This window comes from Notolepis coatsorum (assembly GCF_963971535.1).
Source record: "Notolepis coatsorum genome assembly, chromosome: 10".
Lineage (NCBI taxonomy): Eukaryota > Metazoa > Chordata > Actinopteri > Aulopiformes > Paralepididae > Notolepis > Notolepis coatsorum.
Genome location: NC_140174.1, coordinates 72258231 through 72275041, shown reverse-complemented (window position 1 = coordinate 72275041; position 16811 = coordinate 72258231). Strand labels below are relative to the sequence as shown.

General features: G+C 41.5%; 1 protein-coding gene across 1 annotated transcript in view; it reads right to left on the bottom strand.

Moving 5' to 3' along the window:
- The window catches only part of coasy (CoA synthase), a 68156-nt gene extending 51898 nt beyond the window's left edge, over positions 1-16258 (bottom strand). Inside the window, exons 1-3 of the mRNA XM_084322713.1 lie at positions 16089-16258; positions 14557-15316; positions 13932-14146 (exon numbers count right to left, since the gene is read on the bottom strand). Coding sequence (XP_084178839.1) covers positions 13932-14146; positions 14557-15265 — 924 coding nt within the window. The 5' untranslated portion in view covers positions 15266-15316; positions 16089-16258. The remainder of the gene's footprint in view (positions 1-13931; positions 14147-14556; positions 15317-16088) is intronic.
- Between the last annotated feature and the right edge of the window lie 553 nt (positions 16259-16811).

Genomic DNA, 16811 nt, shown 5'->3' with positions numbered 1-16811 from the left:
ACGTGATTTATAGCCCCAAATGCATTATATTGATGATCAAATACAGTTTGATAGCAATCGGCGCGATATAAAAAAAATCCAACTGGACGGACTTCTGGAAGTTATTACACGTCATCTGATGTTGACCGGATGGGCGAGGGGGCGTTTATAATTCCGTGGGCAGCGTTATACCATTCATCTAATGTGGGTCAAATGTTCATCATAGCAGTTAGTGTCGAACACGGTAATATTACACGCTAAAACTCACCCCAGTCTCTGCGGGCCGTTGGGCGATCAGCGTGGGGTAGACAGTTTTCCATTATGGGATGTTGAAATACCCGGTCCATTTCCAGGTTGTATAATAATTAGAGCTGGGCCGTTAACGCTATACTAGTATCGCGCGATAATATAATTAACGCATTAATCTAAAAAAAAAAGAAAAAAAAATATTTACATTTTTTTTTCTACCTTTATTTACCCAGGGTAGGTTCGCTGAGCACAGATGTTCTTTTCCATTCACACCTGGGAGCTGCCCAGTACAACCACAGTTGACACCATTGGCCACTGAGCAACTCCACTGGAGCAGTTGATTCAAGCCATGTCACATAGTTAAAGTTTGAAATGATTCTTTCTGTTTTGCTCCTGAGAGTGTGCTAGATACTGTACTGTACTGGTAATATTATGTATTTGTGTTAACTTCTGAATAAAACAACTTATTAAACACAAGTACACAATTATCATAGCAAAACAGCTTTTTCAAACAGTCTGTAATGCATTTTGGAAACGGGAGATGGGCTCATGGTGTAATGGGCCACCTGGCCTGAGAAACATAAGGAGGAAAGAAAAAGTAAGGACTTACTTCTGGTCATTATTTGGGTAGAACACACATATTTTGAATGCCTTCGGCAGGTTTTTTTTAATTTTTTTTAGCCATTTTAATCTAGATTAATCTAGATTAAATCCAGGATTGCAGATAGATTAATCTAGATTAAAAAAATTAATCTATGCCCACCTCTAATAATAATATATACATCCAAATCATGTTGTTTTTTCCGAGTTATTTGCAGCGATCGATGTTCACTGTGTGAAGACTGAGTCTCTCTAACATTAGCGAGTGCCCGGACCACATATGGAGTGAGTCCTGCCGGGTTAAAGGTAACATCCGTTTTTTCGATCTGCCGATCGGCCACCAGATGGCGGTCTTGAACCGCTAGAGGATTGAGAGGAGATCACACTTGTGTCTCAGGGCCCCGGAAAGGAAATATGATTCCGATCACAGATTTTTGAAATATTGATATCAAAGACGAGTTACGGCGTCTTCGGCAACTTGAGCATGGCGGGGAAGGACGCCTAAACGCGTCCTTTGGCAACTAAAGTGTTAAAAGATTTTTTTTTTAATACAATAAATATCGGTTATCGATATCGGTTATCGGCTTGAGGAGCATAAAGTTATCGGTATCGGTGTCAAAATCAATATCGTGCATCCCTAATTCAAACCAGACTTGATACTCAGGATAAGTGCGTGCGGCCGCCTCACCTGAAAAGACAGCAGGTGTCGATCGCAGAAATCCTGATTTTCTAATGGCCTTGATTGATTGATTGATTTAAAACTTTATTAAAGGGGCTATGCACTGCTATTCCTAGCACTATTTGGGCAACTTTACACAATTCCTGTTAGTCTATTGAAGACATTTGTAAGGTTTTTTTCAAACAAATTCATTGTTTTATATTTCTAATCAAGTACTCAAAACCATCATTTTTCAGCCTCAAGAAATCAGGCTGTTATGGCCTGGCTCCGCCCATAAGCACTTTGAGTGACAGTCAGACCACAGTCTGCACTGGTAGAGGGAGGGAGGGAGAGGGGGGGAAGAGAGAGAGTTCAGTTCAGTTCAGAGTTTTTATTTGCCACATGGAATAATACAATCATAGTTTCTTCATTAAAAAATCATAGTCATTCCATGGACAAAAGGAGCAGGAAGAAGAATAAAGGGGCAATGCCCCCTCTCGGCTCTCTCTTCCTTTCTCTCCCTCCAAAGCGCACGGCCCCGCAGCTCCACTCGCTGATGAGACGGGGCAGCTTTTTTCTTTTCTTTCTTTCAATCTCCCGTGTGGCGCGCGGCCGGCAGGTACCCCCCCCCCCCCCCCCCAAGTGCCCCCTCTCTCTCCCTCCCTCCTTCTCTCTTCCTTTCTCTCCTTTCTCTCCCACTCGGCTCTCGCTGATGAGACGGGGCAGCTTTTTTCTTTTCTTTCTTTCAATCTCCCGTGTGGCGCGCGGCCGGCAGGTATTTGCTAGCGAAAATAATTAGTTCAACTCTTTCAGAATAAGGATAAAAACAAGCCCAAATAGTATATCTAATTGATACGAATTATATTATGAGGATATCTGTACTGTATGTGCTTAGGTATTATGTACTATATAAATACATGGTTCCAAAAGAGAGGCTTAGAGGGAGGCTTGCAGTTACACTATTAATCAGGTTTTAATCTGTTTCGGACATAATCCATACATGCATTGAATTGATTATTAATTAACCTTTGGTTTATACCAGTGACACCTCATGTTCATCATCAGATAACAGTGCTTGAAAAGATAAATGCATTTTCTCAAATTCATTCATGAAAAACGTCAAAGGCTCATTCACTTTATCAAGTCACGTCATCAAATCCATCAAACAGCGCATCTCCTCATATTTTAAACCCAGTTACAATATCACAATAACGTGTGACACTGTCACAGTGACAGTGATACAATTAAACACTCCACAGATTCAGATTCCTCATAATTCATATCCACAATCCGCGCATAGACGCTTCATATGCTTGAATGAAACACAATCCGGGCGCTCCATTAAGCAAATACACAGCGAAAAATATTAAACTAATCAGAGCCAAGCGCCCGATACGTTTCATTCATTAAAAATATCCCTGCGGGATTCACATTTGCAATGCTCCGTTTAGTCCGTTATTAAAATAACTGTGTCGCGAGCGCCGTATCCATATAACTATGACGTGCATTATATAGGACAAAGTAAATTTAGTATCAGCATTTTAGGTCTATTATTATACATTTCAAAAGCCCCCTCTAGGAAAACGAAGCACAAAAACATAATTCAGAATGGTATAATGGCATCTATCTACACTGTGATATAGGCTTGGGCGGTATGACGTATTAAAGTATACCGGGGTATTTAGAAATACCGACGGTATTGATTTTCAATACCGTCCGTCACCGTCAAAATCACAGATGCACTTCAGTTTCTATAACAGTGAAACGGAGTTTTGAGTGTAGTGCACACACGCGCCAGTGAGACCGCTCTAGTGGAGCGAGTGGGTCACAACGGTGTTCACGTTTTACGGTAATGTTGCGACAGTGCTGTGAAAATACCGTAAAGCGTTGTGACGAGAGCAGTGTTGTTGTGGAGCAACTGGTGGAGCAAGCAATAATCCGTCTCTCATTATATGTGAACTAAAGAGTACAAGGTTTACACAACAGCCCCCACCCGCCTTTTTATTATATTTGTACCGTCCTGTACTATCCATGTTCTGCAATTTTTATTGCAGAACATGGTATTTTCTCAAGCAGACCAATGTAAACACTGTAATCTGTGTTGCATGTACCTGACAAACTGAACTGTTTGTATTACAGTCATATTCCTTTTTTTTTTAACTTTCTTTTATTTTGTGTCATAATGAACATCACATTGCATTAATCATACAGTATAATATACTTGATTCACATAGTCAATGACATTTGTTACTCAGGCTCTTCCCTCTTATTCAATTTGTTTTCAAAGTATTCAGCGTAATCAAAATAAACTGTATAATCCGAGTACGCCTCATAAACAACCCAGAGGGGAGGGATTTTTACAATATTTTTTTTTTTTGGATTTTTTTGTAGGATAAGAAACGAAGAAATAAATAGAAAAATAAATTTAGCAAAAAAAAAAAAAAAAAATTTAACAGAAAAAAAAGAACAAAAAAAGAAAAAGAAAAAAAGAGAGGGCGTCAGGAGGGTCAGACTCATGCTAGTGTATCTCCAGGTACAAGGTTACAAGTGACCATCTCTGCATAAACATATCTTTTTTCAGTTGCAATTGAGCAGTCATTTCTTCCATTGTATACATCTGTCTCGGTCTCTTGGTCCATTGTTTGATTGTCGGTGGTTGATTTTGTAGCCATGCCATAGTTATCATTTTCCTTGCTATTAACAGTATCACTCTCAAGATGTATAACGTATCTCCATAGTATGTGCCTTTCGGTATACATCTCAAGATATAGTACGATGGATTCAGAGGTAAGTCAAGATCTAGAATGGTTTTAATCTCATTTTTGATATTCACCCAAAATGTCTGCACCCTTGGACAGTCCCAGAAAATATGTGTATGATCTCCGATCATTCCACATCCTCTCCAACATAGTGGTGAGGACCCACCAGCAAATCCGGAGAGAACTTGAGGAGTCCTAAAGTACCTGACCTTGACCTTCCAGTCAAACTCCTTCCACATTGGGCTATTTGTGATTTTATGATTGCTTGAATGGCTGTCCTCCCATTCTTCATTTTCTATGATCACATTAGCTTCCAACTCCCATTCTTCTTTAATATAGGTGGTGTCTCCTGGATCGTCTAGTTGTAACATGTTGTAAATATTGGATATCTGCTTTCTTTCCATCAAGTTTTTTTCTATTGTGTTAATAAAGTACCGCTCCACATTTGTTGGTGGTCTCTTAATTGCTTCCCACTCACTGTGAGTCATTACATAGTGTCTTATTTGAAAGTATCTAAACAAGTCTTTCGAAGGTAGATCAAAACATTGCTGTAGCTGTGCAAACGATTTAAAACAGTCTCCTTCCATTAATTGATTGATAGTAACCAGGCCCAAATCCGCCCATTTTTTAAAACCCCCATCCTCCATAGCTGGCCGGAATTCTGTATTGTCTGCTATTGGCATGGCCCTAGATATTGATCGTGGACCTCCCCCCTTTTTCCTTACACTTTCCCATACCTTTAATGTATTTGTAATCCATTTGTTACCAATCTTAATTTTTTTCCAGTATGCTTTCCCCAGGAATATTATGGATCTGAGAGGGGTCTTTGGAATCGAGTTTTGCTCAATCTGTACCCATCCGGAATCTAGGTCCTTTTGTATCCAATGCACAAGTATGCGTAATTGAGCTGCCCAGTAGTAGTTTCTTAGGTTTGGCAGACCAAGACCACCCTTGTTCTTTGGCAAACATAGTGTTTTAAGCCTTACTCTAGGTTTTTTCCTCTGCCAGATAAATTTGGATAGGAGTTTATCTAACCTTTTAAAGGTAGTGGCAGGAATTGGTATAGGTAGAGACTGGAAGAGAAAAATAAGTCTAGGTAGCACATTCATTCGAATTGATTCTATTCTTCCCACTAGGGAGAGAGGTAAAATGTCCCATCTGGCCATGTCTGATTTGATTTGTACAATCAACTTTTCGTAGTTTGCTTGATATAACTGATTGCTGCTGGGAGTCAAAATGATTCCTAAATACCTGAATCCGTCTCTAGCCCAATGGAAGGGTGCTATACTATTCAGATGTGTTGGCCATGTTCCCACTATCATCATGGCTTCTGATTTGGTCTCATTTATCTTATAACCCGACAGTTCGCCGTCATTTCTTAAATCCATCATTATGTTTGGAATTGATTCTAAAGGGTTTTTGATATAAAGTAAAATGTCATCAGCAAATAGCGAGATCTTGTGTGTAATGCCTTTTTGGTCATCTATTCCCTGTATCTGAGGGTTTGATCTAATCATCTCCGCTAGTGGCTCTATGCCAATCGCGAATAGTAACGGAGACAAAACGTCTCCTTGGCGTGTCCCTCTCTGTATCTCAAAGAAGTGAGAGCAGTGACCATTCACCCTTACTCTAGACTTAGGATTTTTATATAAACATTTTATCCAATCTATAAATGTGTTATTGAATCCCATACCTTTCAATGTTAGTTCAAGGTACAGCCAATCAACTCTATCAAATGCCTTCTCGGCATCTAAGCCGAGAAGCATTGATGGTTCTTTTCGAGATCCAGGCACTGTTTGCAGATTTAAAGTTCTTCTGATGTTGTTAGCACCCTGTCGACCAGTGATAAAGCCAGTCTGGTCTGGGTGTATCAGTTTTATTATATGTTTCTGTATTATTTTTTTAAGTATAGATGTCAATATCTTGAAATCGTTGCAAAGGAGACTTATGGGCCTATAGGAACTACATCTTGTGGGGTCTTTACCTTCTTTATGTATTACCGAGACAATAGCTTCTGACCAGCTTCCTGGTGGATCTCTCTCAGATAGGGCATAGTTATAAATAGGGATGTCCCGATCCGATCACGTGATCGGGATCGGCGTCGATCACGTGCTTTTCAGAGGATCAGGGATCGGGAAAAAAAAAAAAAAAAAATCTGCAGTCAAAAAAAGAAAAATTTTATTCAACAAACATGACCATGTCCACGTCTTAAACTCATACGGAGGCCTTAGTTTTGGTTTTAAATTACATATAATATATCATCATTAATGTATTTATTGTCACACAGAGCAGAATAATTGTCCACAACAAACACATTCCCCTTTAATTTACACCGTTGCAACAAACACATTACCTTTAATTTAGACCGGCTACACGCTACACGCTGTCAACAACAGTACAACACGTCGCTCCCGAAACACGGTTAATATCCACTGACTTGAGCAGCTAGACTTAATGTCAGAGGTTTGGAACTAAGCATTTTAAAATAGAAAGTCAAGCCAGTTGCAATGTTTGCAAGGAGGACAGGCTGGAGGCGAAGTTTTCAGACTAACTTTTCACCTGGAGGATAACGTGACTGAGGATTATCGTCTGCGTTTCAGACCAGAATGGACCATTACGTAAGTCGAACACTGAATGTATACTAATGTGCAAACATATATTGAAACTTTTAATATTTCTCATATGAAGCAGAAGCACATTTCTCAGGGTGAATGTAATAACAAACGCCTCCGCGCTCGCGCCCCGGACTATAGGCAACAGATGGGCTTGTCTCGCTCTGCCAGTTTCTGACAAAAATGCGTCCAAATTGATTACTAATGTGAAAGATCGGATCGGAAACGATCGGATCGATAGATATTTAAAATCACATGATCGGGATCGGATCGGAAGCAAAAAAAGGCGATCGGGACATCCCTAGTTATAAACTACACTTAATACTAGTGTTAACTGTTCAGTGAAATGTTTATAAAATTCATTTGAAAACCCATCTGTACCTGGTGATTTATTGTTCTTAAGCATCTGAATAGTTTCCCCTATCTCCTTCTCCGTAATAGGGGAGGTTAGCTCATCCGCCTCATCTGGGGATAGTTTAGAAAGTTTAAGGTTATCTAAGAAGTTGTTGATTTTTTCTTTCTTGTTTTCCAATTGCTGTGCTTTGTAGAGGTCGGTATAGTAATCTGCAAATGCATTAGCAATTTCTTGCGTTTGCATTACTTCCATGTGTGTGCTGGGGTGTTTAATCTTTGGAACTATCCGACTTGACTGTATTTTGTGGAGCTGGAATGACAGTAGCTTGCTTGCCCTATTTCCCATATCATAGTAATTCCTACCAGCAAATCTAAGGGCTCCTTCCGCTTTGTATGTCAACAGGTCATCTAGTTTTTGTCTGCAGGTTAGTAGAGCTTTTAAATCTTCCTCATCTCTGTTCAGTTTATGTTTCCTTTCTAGTATTTTTAACTCATTTTCTAGGTTCTGCTGTTTTTCATTTCGCTGTTTCTTTAGTGCACTTGAAATTGAGATAATTTTACCTCTCATTACAGCCTTTGCCGCGTCCCATAAAATTGATGGTGAGACATCCCCCTTATTGTTGAGATCAAAATAACTCTTCAGTTCTTCACTTATCCTCTCCCGTGTGTGAGAGTCAGACAGCATGGATACATTGAGCCTCCAATATTTAAAGATCTTATTGGTATTGAGGTTAAGTTGAAGAGTTAGAGGTCCATGATCTGAGATGGTCGCTGGTTCAATGATACATGATTCAACTTTGTCAATATCTTGCTTGGAAATACAGAAGTAATCTATCCGAGAGTAGCTACCATGGACCCCAGAACTAAAGGTAAAGTCTTTCTGCCTAGGATGGTGGAAACGCCATGCATCTGTAAGTCCAAATTCTTTTATCATTGCATTCAGTGATCTAGATTTTTTTGAAATGGGTCCACAATCTACAGGAAGTTTGTCTACTTTTGGATTTAGTACACAGTTGAAATCACCGGCCATAAGGATAATTCCTTTGGCGTTACCAGCCAAAAGTGAGGCTATACCTTTAAAGAAATTGGGGCAGTCTTCATTTGGTGCATATATATTTAGAAAGGTTATGATTGATCCTCCTATTGACCCCAGGACCATAACATATCTGCCCTGGTCATCTGCAATTTCCTTTTCTTTGGTAAAGTATACTGATTTGTTAAATAGAATAGCCACTCCTCTCTTTTTCCCTGTTTGACAGGACGCACTATACACCTGGCCCACCCATTCTCTCTTCAGTTTCTGGTGTTCGTTCATTGATAAGTGCGTTTCTTGAATGAATGCTATAGAGCACTGCATTTTCTTAAGTTGTCCAAAAAGTTTTTTCCTCTTTATTGGGTTGTTAAGACCATTTATATTGTAACTAATACATTTAAGGCTTGTCATAATGTCATTGTATTTCGTATGTACAACATAGATCTATCTTCCCTAGTATATGAGCTTGAGGCATTTGTCAAAGAGTATACAACATAAAAAACAAAACAAAATGGTCCCCTATTCACTTGTAAGGGAAAACCTAAGGCTTCCAATTTTCCAGTAAGCTGTCTTACATAAATCACAAATGAAATAATCTCCCGATGTTCTAGAGAGGTGTAGCTTTCTCTCTCAGGGAGCATATTGCACTAAGTGCAGAGAAGTTAACCACGAACGTATAGGGTTAACCTTTGCCTGATAACACAGACTAAGTGTGATCCGTCTATGGCTCAGTCTCTGGCCTCAGAACCACATAAATTAAAGTAGATTTGATATATTTAAATTTTCCCAACAGGTAATTAATACTCAGGGTAAATGATAATCATATTAGTCAGCAGCATGTCCATTATTTCTTGTGTTTTACACTTATTGTAAACATTTCGTTAGTCTACTATATCTAACTGGTTTACTCATCTTTATCGTCCATGAATGATCTTAGGTCTGCGGCAGATAGTGACGTCATGGCTCCTTTCGTTCGCTGCTCTCGCCCTCTTCTTTGTGTTCGCCACCTGTCCCTTGTCAGTTCTCTTTGTAGCTTCTCTCTTTCGTCGATTTGGACATGAATTCCCAGTTCTTTCAGTGTGGGAATTGCATCCACCAGAGAGTCAAACACCTTCGTTCCCGATTCTGTTGTCATCCTGAGTCGTGCCGGTGTTCTGCAAAATCCTACTCCCTGCAGAATTCTACTGCCGAGCGCTCCTGCGCTTGCGCACGCATGCGCATGACCCACAATCGTTCACTCTACAATATTCTGCCACCTTGCTGACAAACATCATGTTGAGTCTTGTTGATATATCTTAAACAATATCTTAAACATATGTTTTTCATTGCACCTTTTGAACTGTATAAGCATGTAAATATTTGCATGTAATTGGCTTTGCAGCTGAATGTATTTGTAGATGATAACATGTCGGTACACCTGTTGGAGTTCGGAGTGAACTATAGGGTGACGTCACCCAGCTGTCAAAAGATATAGGCGATTCGCGCTACGGCAGCAGTTTTCAAGGAGGGAGTAGAATTCGGCAGAACACCGGGTATGGGCAATTAGCGCGTATCCCATTTTCCTTCAGCTGTTTGATGACGTGACGCACCTGACCCCTCTTCTTTTGCAGGTCTGGGGAGTAATCGTGATCAAAATAGATCCTTTTCCCTTGAAATGTGACGGGTTGTCCCCATGCGAGCTGTAATACCTGTTCTTTGATATTGAAATCTAGAAAGCGCACAATGATAGAGCGCGGGGGGGCGCTAGAATCTCTCGGTTTGGCCATCAGTGATCTGTGCGCTCTTTCTATCTTAATCTCAGACTCAAGTTCAGGTGTTACTTTCATGGATGTTGTCAATAGCTGCTTCACAAACTCTTTAGTATCCTTGTCCTCGCTACCTTCAGGGACTTGGTAGATCCGGATATTGTTGCGTCTGAGTCTATTTTGCAAGTCTTCACAAGTTGACGTCATTTCTGCATCTCTTCTTACAAGGTATTTGAGCGCCCTCTGGTGTCTCATTCCACTATCATCCAGTTTCGTGATTTCTGTTTCAATGTCCGTAATTCTACCTTCTGTTTTGGCAATCCATTCAGTTACTTGCGACATAGATGTTTCAAGTTTGCTCACTGAAGACTGAGTGGCATTGTGTGCTTCTTTATTCTCTCTCCTTAGATATTTTAATTCTTTTAGAATCGCGGATTCCTCTCTCTCTGTTTCCTCGTCGGTGTCGGAAGAGCTGGTTTGACAAGCCTGTTCCTCTGTGACATCTTTCTCATTTCCAGCGTCGGTTTTGGTATTTCTTTTAGCATTTCGTTTCTTCTGGCTCATCTTTAGACTTCTTACCGTCTCACTCGTTAAATGTTGCTGACAATATCTGTTTGTTGGGTCGTTTTATCTCGGGGGTTCTGAGGAGCAAGAGACTCAAGCTGCTACCTCGGACATCACACAACCGGAAGTCAATCCTACAGTCATATTCCAACTTAACTGAATGCACATGTGTGTGTGTGTGTGTGGACTACTGTACTATTACAGGTATTGAAATGAACAATGCAACGCCCTTATAATTTTTTTTTCATGAATAATTAAATATCGATATTGCGGGAAATGAGTATTGAAACCGTTTTAAATATTCAGAATCGATATGTATCGAAAAATCGATATTTTTTACAACACTAGTTTCTACACACTGTAGTTTGTAGTTTATTACATGCTAAACATCGTCCATTTCCAAGATAATCCAGTCTTTTTCCATCGATAGCGAGATAAAACGCGTTATATGCAATAAGCCCAAACCGTTCTGGTTGATCGCCTGAAACGCCAAATACTCCCAAATCAAAAAGGTATATACCATGTACATATGTGCATTCACAAAATCATCAACTCAAAACTGTGATCGTGTTTGTTGAGCATGTTTTACGTCTAGTAAAACACAAAACCGTGATTTACAGAAACATGTTTCAGGTTCGGTAAAATAGACATAGGGGGTCCTTACCTTAGCCAGAAGGTAATCCAAAAAGAATAATTCCAATGATCCCATCAGCGATCGCGATTACTCGTTTATATGTAATTACACGTGTTTATGGAACACTAGGGGTGTAAAGTTACACGTATCCGTACCGAACCGTTTCAGTGTGTACCGCTGTGTACCGAACGAATACAACGGTATGTTAACCACTAATGACTGCCCACCGGGGGCTGTTTTTTTCACAATCGAATATAATAAAAAATATATATATTTACTATTAGAAGTCGATTATTAATTTCAATATAGAATATTCGTTGACAGCCCTACAAGTACAATTAGTTACTGCACACTACATCACCCCTGAGTGGAACATGGAAAGCCAAACTTCCCCCCACTGTACTGAAAACCCGTACCGAACCTTGACTTCAAAACCGAGGTACGTACCGTACCGTGGTTTTTGTGTACCGTTACACCCATACGGGACACTATAGGTTTTGAGACGAGCAGATCTGCTAGCGATTGCTTTGGAAGAGCTCCTCCCCCTCAGAGCGAGTCTCGATAGTCCGGTTCATTGCCTCTCCTGACCCATTCCTTTCGGAGTTCAAAAGGTAGGCGATACTGCCACCTGGTGAGATTCAATCGGCATTGCAATTCCAACGTGGGCAAACGAGCCAGGGACACATAGAATGATCCGGATGATGGTTTAGAACGGGGATCAGAGGAAGAAGTGCAAGGATCAAAACCCGAGAAATCTCAGGTATGGCGCTCAACCGCTGGCGAGATAACCCGAGAAATATCGGGTATGCCGCTGAATGAAAGCAAAGTTTCTCATCCACGTCAGACTCGGTGTGCGACGCATCGAGGAGGCAAAAAGGAACATAATCCTGGTCAGAACAATGACCAGACTACAATTATTTGCATTTGTTAAACATGCTAGCGATCTAAACAATCATTCCATGCCAAAGCTAGCTATGTAAAAGGTGAAAGACTCACACTCACAGCCATGCTGATTTGGCAAAATTACATCTAGACTAGGGATGCACGATAATTATCGGGCCGATATCAGCAATTATGACGTCATCCTGATAAACCCAATAACGTTATTGGTAGCTCCGATAATATAATATATTTTTTGGTAAAAGAAATGCGGTGTGGGTGAATTGGGATGAAGGGCGTTTGTTTTTACTCTAGGCTCCTCCCGTTTTGCCAGTACTGTGGTACGACTGATAGCGTGTGGTTTAGGAAGAGGGCGTTTTACACAAATCCAGCGCTCCCTTTCTTGGCTGTGACGTAGCCATGTAAGTTTCAGAAGCAGCGCGGATGTAAACAAAGATGGCATCAGTAGTGGGAATAGTTTCAGAGGAAAAAAGTTCACTTGCTATTTGTAACAAATGCAATGCAGAAGTTCCACGAGGAGGGAAAAGGGCAACAACTTATAATACATCCAACCTAACAAGTCACCTGCAACATCACCACCGCTACGATGGTGTGTTAAAAGCCTACGACGACGCGCAAGCAGCTAAAGCTGCTGCAAATCTAGCCCCTTTCATGACTGTGATGCAACCCTTGGTTGAATACGCAGTCACTTATTGCTCCGTAGTAGCCAGGTTAATTTGCACCACCAAGCACTGCTTAAAAGCTAGTGGCTTGAGCCCTTGGGTAATTTCTGTCAAACTTCTTTAATTTAGCAAACGCCTCATCAATAGGTACAAGCGCTGCGGGTTTCTTTGTAGCTGGCTTTGGATTCACAGCAGCTTTAACTGCTCACGCGTCGTCATAGGCTTTTAACACACCATCGTAGCGGTGGTGATGTTGCAGGTGACTTGTTAGGTTGGATGTATTATAAGTTATTGACGGATTGTGAATTTTCTGATTCAAATTATATTTATTTGGACAAATAAATATAGTCACTTTATCAGTCAAAACTGTTGTCTTGGCTTTGTTTTGTTCATAGTAGTAACGCTCATGTCATGATAAATCTGGTTAGGTCAAAACTACAGGAATATACATTTAAAAAAAAATTATAATACAATAAATATCGGTTATCGGTATCGGCCTTGAGGAGCAGAAAGTTATCGGTATCGGGTTCAAAAAATCAATATTGTGCACCCCTAATCTAGACGTTTTCATTTGAAACAACTTTTAGTCAGTGGAGTGCCATGATTTTTCCATAGAGCCCTGTTTTTTAGCGCAGCAGCTCACGCAGGTAGTAGTAGTCACGTGACTCAGTGGGTAGGGATGGGTACCTTTCACATTTGAACTGATATGGTACCAGTACCTGTGAATCGATACCGGTACCCAACGGTACCTTTTTTCGGTACTTTAGTCTAAAAAAAAATTATTTACCTACCTCAGTCGTAAAAAAAAATCCTAACTTCAAATAACTACAATTTCGACCGTTTTCGGCTTGCCATTGCTCCAACTTCTTTGTTGTTGAATCAAGTCAAATCCTAGGTAAGCATATATTGTGCGTGTGAACGTTGACATGAAAAGAAAAAAAGTAAAAAAAGTAAAAAAGGTAATTTTTTTTTTTTGGTATCTCACTTGAATCGATACTCGGTAGTACCGACGTGTTTCGGTTCGGTACCTCAAAAGAACCGAACTCGGTACCCATCCCCATCAGCGGGTATTGCCGATTGGCTCAAACACGGTATGTTTATAAACATAAACACGACTATATACGAATCAACTATAACACTTTTAAAGATGGATTAAAGGGGGAACCTTCAACAAAGACTTACATTCTCCACACGCTTCCTGTTGACCGCTTCGCCCCCCTTCCTAGTCTCCTCACTGACCACAAGGCAGCGCAGCAGGGGGTCCACCACGGAAGGTCCGAAGGGGTCGGCGAGGGGCACAATTTCCACCTGCAGCGAGGGCTTAACATCCTGCAGGAACTCCTGGAGCCTCTGTACCCGCTGGTCATAGGGCTCGATCAGCTCCTTCAGCACCTTCTCTGGGGGGCAGGAGGGTGAACCAGTTAGGGACCAGACAAGTGTTTACTAATCAGACATTCATACTGACTCCTAATTACTTTTCAGCCACTGCCAAAAAACAAAAGACAGTGTAATTTATGTACAGTCTGGAATGATTGTGCATATTGTATTGTGTGTGATGATGACTGAATAAAACTACTACTACTACTAATTACTAAACACTGCACGGACTCTTTACACTCAATATCATGAAATCAGCCTTTAAGCTGAATGCTGGCAAGGTTACTTCTGGTAACCAAATAAAAAGGAAATATTTTCACCTGACATACAGTATTTGACAGGAGAGATTTAAATATGTCCGACTTCAACAGATTTAGCTGGTAAAAAAACGGCTTACCGGCAAATGGAAACCCTGCTTTAAACCACTCACTTTTCAGCAGGTCCTGGTCGCAGACTCCGATGAGGAACCTCCGGTTGGCCAGCAGGCACGAGATGTTCAGCAGCGTCTTGTGGGCCCCGTGGAGCCGGTCGAACGTCCCGCCTACCACCACATCGCTGTAGGTCTCCAGGGACTCTGCACCGTCACAGCAACCCTTCAGCCCTGCGTCCTTCTCCTCCTCTTGCCCCTTCTCCTCCCACAGTTTCTCCAGCCGCGGGTGGAGGAGCACCGAGGTCAGGCCGGGCCCGCAGACGTAGCAGTGGCCGGCGTACCTCTGCAGACACTGAGTCACCGCGGGAGACTGGCCCGGGTCCTGCAGGGCGAAGTCCGTCAGCACCACCTCCGGAAAATGAGAAAGGGGCTGTGGGGTGGGGAAGGGGCAGCTCGGAGTCACCCCTCCCGAGCCGGAGGCGGCCGGCTGGGCACGGACGTTGGTCAGCAGCACACGCACGTCCAGGTGCCCGCACACGTCGGCCGCGTTGCTGTAGAGACGCGTGATGAGACTGGACAGGTCCACTGCGGGCGGGATGAAAACAGGCCGGGGTTGTCCCCCGCCGCCCAGGTTCAGACCAGGGTGGAGGTGGACATAGAGCGTGCGCTCCACCACCTGGGCGGCAGAGCTGAGGACAGGTGCGATGCGCAGGGGCAGGGTGTGGAGAGGAGAGGTCAGGACCAGGATGCCCGTGCTGAACATGGCCATGTTGCTGGACTGATGCTCGTCTCTCTACGTGCTATCTGATTATCAATGTCACTGTTAGGGGATGAAAAGACAGTGTTTGACTGATCAGTTTCTAACTCAAGGTTTGATTGATTGATTGATTGAAAAGTTTATTAACAGATTGCAGAATGGGTACAGTACAGTACAGCTCAATACATACAATTGTTAAGGGGATGCAGACCAGAGAAAGACTTTCGTCTTGTTTACATCAGGGTCGCCCATTTTCAATTCATCATAACATATATGACATACATGACATACAGATAGACAGTACTGCTACATCTATACATTTATGACATATCAGATTTGCAAATACAGTACTGTTTGTGATACAAAAGTGTCCAGAAAAGGAGTGTATATACATTTGGCGTAGAAACTGTACATTGGAGGAGGTTGGGTGGGGTGGGGTTGGGTGAGGGCTGTACATTGGAGGTGGGGGGGGACCGTCTTAACCCAAGGGACCTCACACAAGACTGTCAAGGCTACATGACATTAGCTGGCTAGCTAAGCTAACTGTGACCGTCTTGAACCGAGAAGGATCACTTATCTAACGCATGTAGATTACTAGATCACATCGAGCTATCTTTCAGCTCCAACCCGACAAACTGTCTGGTATTAATTCTGTCAATTTACGTTAGCTAGCTTGGAGTATAATACAATAGCCTAATCAGCTAATATATCTCGCTAGCTGACCTACCATTAGCTGGCTTAACTAGCTTGCTACCTAACATAATGTTACTGTGCAGAACACCATTAGTGCAACTGTGCAGCTAATGTTAGCTGGCGTTAGTTAGCAAAAGCTTACCGCTGTTCAAAACGATGTAAAGCGACAACGGTTCATAAAAGAAACAGCTAAGTTAGTTAGTTGGCTACATTGTTGTATCACGTTCGCGAACCAATTAACTGATAACACCATACTAGAGTAACACCGTTATGCATGTCCAGTTGACTCTAGTTCGCTTGTCCTGAGCAGAGCCTTCTAGCTCTGGTCATGAGAAGCAACCTGAAGCAACCTCAACCGGTCACAGAAGACATTTTTGATTGGCTAATAAACCGTCGCTAGGAAACCTGGGAATTGTAGGTAAATCATGTGGATAGACTACTGCACTTCCGCGTATGACGGATTTTCCAGCTTCAGTCAGTCTTCTTGCTTCAGTGTTCAGTCACAGTCTTATTGTAAAGTGATAGCTCCAGTCACATTCTTCTTGTAAAGAGTTTATAACATTCAAGAAGATGATAAAGTCCCCCATAATTTCCTCTCTTATTGCATGCAGCCAATAAGGTACGTTTTTAGTGTTGTGTTTGTTAGCTATGTAGGCCCAAGCTAGGTAGCTAAAGTGCTAACTAAATGTTTGCGAAGTGAGTTATTATTGCAGAAGGACTTAATGTGTTTTGTAGATTATTTGTTTAACAATATTGCAAAGAAATGTGACACTAAGAGACAAGTAGAAATAATAGGGATGTATGTTGTTATTGTTTGATCTGTGATTTATTGTATTTCATTGTATTTGTTTTTCACAGTTCTCAC